At 37.5% G+C, this 5,041-nt stretch overlaps 1 protein-coding gene across 1 annotated transcript; it reads left to right on the plus strand.

Moving 5' to 3' along the window:
• The first annotated feature begins 252 nt into the window (after positions 1 to 252).
• On the plus strand, positions 253 to 1,191 carry LOC136168837 (olfactory receptor 8G1-like). The gene has a single exon (XM_065936549.1). It carries the CDS (start codon positions 256 to 258, stop codon positions 1,189 to 1,191), a length of 936 nt encoding a protein of 311 aa, XP_065792621.1. The 5' UTR covers positions 253 to 255.
• The last annotated feature ends 3,850 nt before the right edge of the window (positions 1,192 to 5,041 follow it).

The raw sequence follows: 5,041 nt of genomic DNA on the forward strand, positions 1-5,041 counted from the left end.
CAGGGCAATACTGAGACCTACTGGGAGAGAGCTTTGGTTTGATAGCATAGAACAAAGGAACATTCTATCCTATATTCATTGTTTACACATCCTGTTACTGAGATGCACTTTGACCACTAACGTAGATCAGGAACAGACAGAGAACTGTAGCTATCTGCTTGAAAAGTCTTGGTTTTTATATTACACATTATTGTGTTATAAGACAATAAATATCCACTTCATTTCTTCAATTCTTCCATAAATTCCCAGAGGGAAATGGCAGCAGGAAATCACTCCTCAGTGACTGAGTTCATCCTTGCTGGACTAACAGAACAACCACGACTCCAGCTGCCCCTTTTCTTCCTCTTCCTAGGAATCTATGTGGTCACGGTGGTGGGAAACCTGGGCATGATCATATTGATTGGGTTCAGTTCTCGCCTGCACACCCCCATGTACTATTTCCTCAGCAGCTTGTCCTTCATTGACCTCTGTCAGTCCACTGTCATTACCCCCAAAATGCTGGTGAGCTTTGTGACAGAGAAGAATACTATCTCCTACCCAGCATGTATGACTCAACTCTTCTTCTTCCTTGTTTTTGTTATATCAGAATGTCATATGTTGGCTGTAATGGCGTATGATCGCTATGTTGCCATCTGTAACCCCTTGCTTTACAATGTCACCATGTCTTACCAGCTCTGTTCTCGCATGGTGGTTGGGGTTTATATCATGGGCTTGACTGGTGCCACAGCTCACACAGGCTGCATGCTAAGAGTGCTTTTCTGCAAGGCTGATGTGATCAACCATTACCTCTGTGATCTTTTTCCTCTACTGGAGCTCTCCTGCTCCAGTACTTACATCAATGAGGTGGTAGTTTTGTGTTTCAGTGCATTTAATATCCTCACCCCAATCCTGACCATCCTCAGCTCCTACATCTTCATCATCTCCAGCATCCTCCACATTCGTTCCACGGAGGGCAGGTCCAAAGCCTTCAGCACATGCAGCTCCCACATCACAGCTGTTGCTATTTTCTTTGGATCTGCAGCGTTCATGTACCTGCAGCCATCATCAGTCAGCTCCATGGACCAGGGGAAAGTGTCCTCTGTGTTTTACACCATTATTGTGCCCATGCTGAATCCCCTGATATATAGCCTAAGGAATAAAGATGTCAAAATCGCCTTCAATAAAATCCTTGAAAAAAGATGTTTTCTGTGAAAATGAGTGTTTTGCCTTGGTAAAAATTTATAATTTCTTGAGAAAGTTTGGTAAGGAAACAGTCCGGACACAGGAATGTATGTCCACAAATAATGAGATCATTGCTACTATTAATACTTGACTATTTGGAATGAAAGTGGCAGGGAGAGGACTGGACTCATAGTGTTATCATATGGAGAGCAGCACTGTTTGAGGATGTGCCAGAGTCCACATGTCCATAAAACTCTGTGTTACCTCTAAACATTAAAACAATATCCAAAGGCCTTCATGTGTATTATTTCATGAATGGAATATGGAACTCTTTTAGTCAAGACTTATTCATCTTTTAAAATTATTGTTTTAGGAATAAATTTTTTATTTTTTGGCTGCACTGTGTGGCTTGCAAGATCTTAGTCCCCCCAGTGAAGAACTAAACCTGGGTCCGCTGCAGTGAAACTGCTGACTCCTAAACACTGGACTGCCAGGGAAATCCCAAGATTTATTTGTCTTAATTCAAGGAATAAATCCATTTTATCTGTATCCTTTGACTTTCTCAATATCTTGTGTCCCTGGTGCTGTTTACTAATAAGACAAATATCTCCAAAGGGTGCTCTCTAAAGTAAACAATGTTTAACCATTTGCAATCTATAAAATTCAATCTTTAATTCTTAGTTTGTGCACAGAAATGTACTAGGAGGTACCAGGGCATATGATGGGTGATAAGACATAATTCCTATGTTATGGTACACACATATGTTCAATACTCTTGTGGAAGAAATTGACAGTAATAAACAGCCCTAAAGAATTATGTGTATTTTGACTTATATCTTTATGCAGGATTCTTACTCCACTGTTCTGAGATAATTCTACTACCTCTATTTCCCTGACCATCCTGTACCCATTTTCTCTTGTCTCTAAAAAATACCTTATTTTTTGGCCATTCATATTATAGAATCTTAGATTTAGAAGTGACCTTCTTTTGTTATTACAACCACATGGATAGTTCATGCACAAAGTTTAAAATTGAAAACATACTTTCTGATTAATGGTAAGTACCCTCTTATCCCCAAAGTATTTACCCTCTTATCCCCAAAGTATCTATTATGGAAAAGAAGCTGAGTTATTTTGAAGGGGAAAAGGGACTGTCTAAGCAATAAATTCCCTCTTTACCCTTCGACTCAGCATGAACTGTTAATATGTGATTAAAAACCCCTGGTGGCTCAGATGGTAAAGAGTTTGCCTGCCAATGCAGGAGATATGGATTCAATCTCTGGGCCTGGAAGATCCTCTGTAGGAGGAAATGGCAATCCCCTGCAGTATTCTTGCCTGGAAAACTCCACGAACAGAGGAGCAAAATGGGCTACAGTCCTTGGGGTCACAAGAGTCAGTAACGACTGAGTAACGCTTTCACTTTTCTTTTCAAATGTGTTTTAAACATCATCTGTCTCAACTAAAAAGGCTAAAGTAGTGTTTTCTTTGAAGTCACCTTGCCTTCAAACATGTAATAGTAACACTTCTGTTAGATATCACCCTTTATCTTACCTCATAAAACCTAAATTTGTAACATGTGAGGCAAGGTTATGCCTCTCTTTGAGAATAAGAGGAAAATTCCATCTTTACTTTCTATGTACTAATCATTCCTAAAGTTCATACTCTACTTTTTAATCATATAAAAACTCTCTGTACACATGTGTACCTATCCATATGTGTACATATGTGTATGTATATGTTTATGTGTAACTAATATGAATATTATATATTACGAACCAATCTACATTTTTATTGCTAGGACATGTTTTATAAGGCTTATGTGTATAATAATTATTTTATTACTCTATGCATTAAACAAATAGCATTGAATAGATTTTTTCATGCAGATGGCTGAAAGATAGGAATGAATATTTCTGAGAATTTTTGTTTGTTTCCAAGCATGCATTTGTGTGTTTCTGCTGTTCAATACTCAGTCGTGTCTGACTCTCTGTGACCCCTTGGACTGTAGCCCATCAGGCTCCTCTGCCCATGGGGTTCTCTATGCAAGAATACTGGAGTGCGCTGCCATTTCCTCCTCCAGGGGATCTTTCTGAGTCAGGGATCAATCTTGCATCTCATACATTTCCTGCATTGGTAGGTAGATTCTCTACCAATACAGCCACCTGGGAAGCTTCATTTGTGTATTAAAACTATAGAAAAGATTAAAGAAAGATAAAACATGTCTGTACTGACTCTAATGATATGAGAACTGGTAGAAGACATGTTACTAAAATATAGGAATAGATAGCAGACAGATTCCAAAGCAAAGATGAAACTTTACCACAAAAATGAGAAATAAGGGACTTTGAAAAAGAACTACTACAAATGAGACAAAAATGAACAAATATATAGGATTTTTTAGATACCAGTACAGAAGGGCACACTATTTTAATAATGGAAAAGAATATGATACAATAGATATATTCTAACACTAGGCACTATGATCAGTTTGGAACAGTCTCATACAGAGTTTGTCTTTCATTAATTCTCAAACAAGCATATATTAATTTCTAAAAAAAATATACAGTTCCTCATGTACACCTAGCATTTTCAAGATGTCAAAGGAGTGGATTTCAGAAAATTACTTATCTTCTGTTTTAGTCACAATTAGGTGTGATTGTGCATCACACACACAGAAGTACACACATACCATGGTATGTAAATCTGAAGGTGACTCAGGATGGGTTCAGTGGCTTACTGGGGACATAAGTTGCTTTTCAATTGTGACTCTGCTGCAACATCTGGCTTCCATCCCTTTTTTGGTCTCAGAGAGTAGTTCCAGATTGATCCTTTGTCTCTATCATCCATCAGAACTAAAGATAGGGAAGGAGAGATAATGTACCCTAACTTGAGGACAGCTGCGTGGAAGTGACAGACCTCACCTCCTCCTATTTCCCTTTCTGTGACCCAGTCATATGGTCCATGGTGGCAATAAGTGGGGCTAAGAAAAACCATGGTATCTATATAGCCACCAACCCAACTACGAATCAGGGCATTTATTATTGAGGAAGAAAGGGAGAATTAGGAATAACAAACAGTGTCTTCCACTCTTTTCAGTATTTGTATTTAGCCCTAGACAGCTGTATGTTGTTCTCTCTAGAGTTAATATTTGAATTTGGCTTTGTATCTAAAAGAATAATGTGAAATGTAATTGAAATGATATGCATAACAGGTAAAATATATTAATATTTCATAACTATTAGGATTTTCCAGAAAACTATTTGTCCCACTGGGTGGAATAGTTTCTGCAACATCTCAACAATGTGATTTATTCCTGTCACTTCATTCTTGCTGCTTTCTGGTCCTGACATAGCTTCTTGATTCCATTCTCCCTTTCTAGTTTTGAACACCTTCCAGTTATAAACACCTCTGAAGAACAAATGCAAGTTTTTAATTCTCCATTCATTTCTGACCACTCCACACTATTATCAAACACATTTCTGGTTCCTCATACATACTATATAATGATGTCTTTTATGGTACTCCTTACCATTAAGGAATGCTTGTGGATATTCTATCAAAGTTATCAGAATGTTGAGAACACTTGCTTTGTGTTACATTGTACCATATTTATTGCTCTAAATCTGAAAATTATTGATGAGGAACATTTTTCTATGTGTTTATGGATTATTCTATTCTAGATTTTACCCTTTTTCATAGCAATTTGCAAAAAAACCTTAAAAATAAGATTAAAATCTGATAACCAACAATAATTTAAAGCCTTTCAAAATTTTATTAGCCAAATTACAGAAACAGCCTAAGGCATGTGGGATATACATAATGGAATATTATTGAGCCAAGAGAAAGAAATCAATCCTGTCATTTTGGACAACACGGAAAG

The sequence above is a fragment of the Muntiacus reevesi genome, chromosome 5 (assembly GCF_963930625.1).
Source record: "Muntiacus reevesi chromosome 5, mMunRee1.1, whole genome shotgun sequence".
In the NCBI taxonomy this organism is placed as follows: domain Eukaryota; kingdom Metazoa; phylum Chordata; class Mammalia; order Artiodactyla; family Cervidae; genus Muntiacus; species Muntiacus reevesi.

Bases quoted from the DNA above. Each gene is read 5' to 3' on its own strand.
- LOC136168837 (XM_065936549.1), top strand. From the start codon at position 256: ATGGCAGCAGGAAATCACTCCTCAGTGACTGAGTTCATCCTTGCTGGA.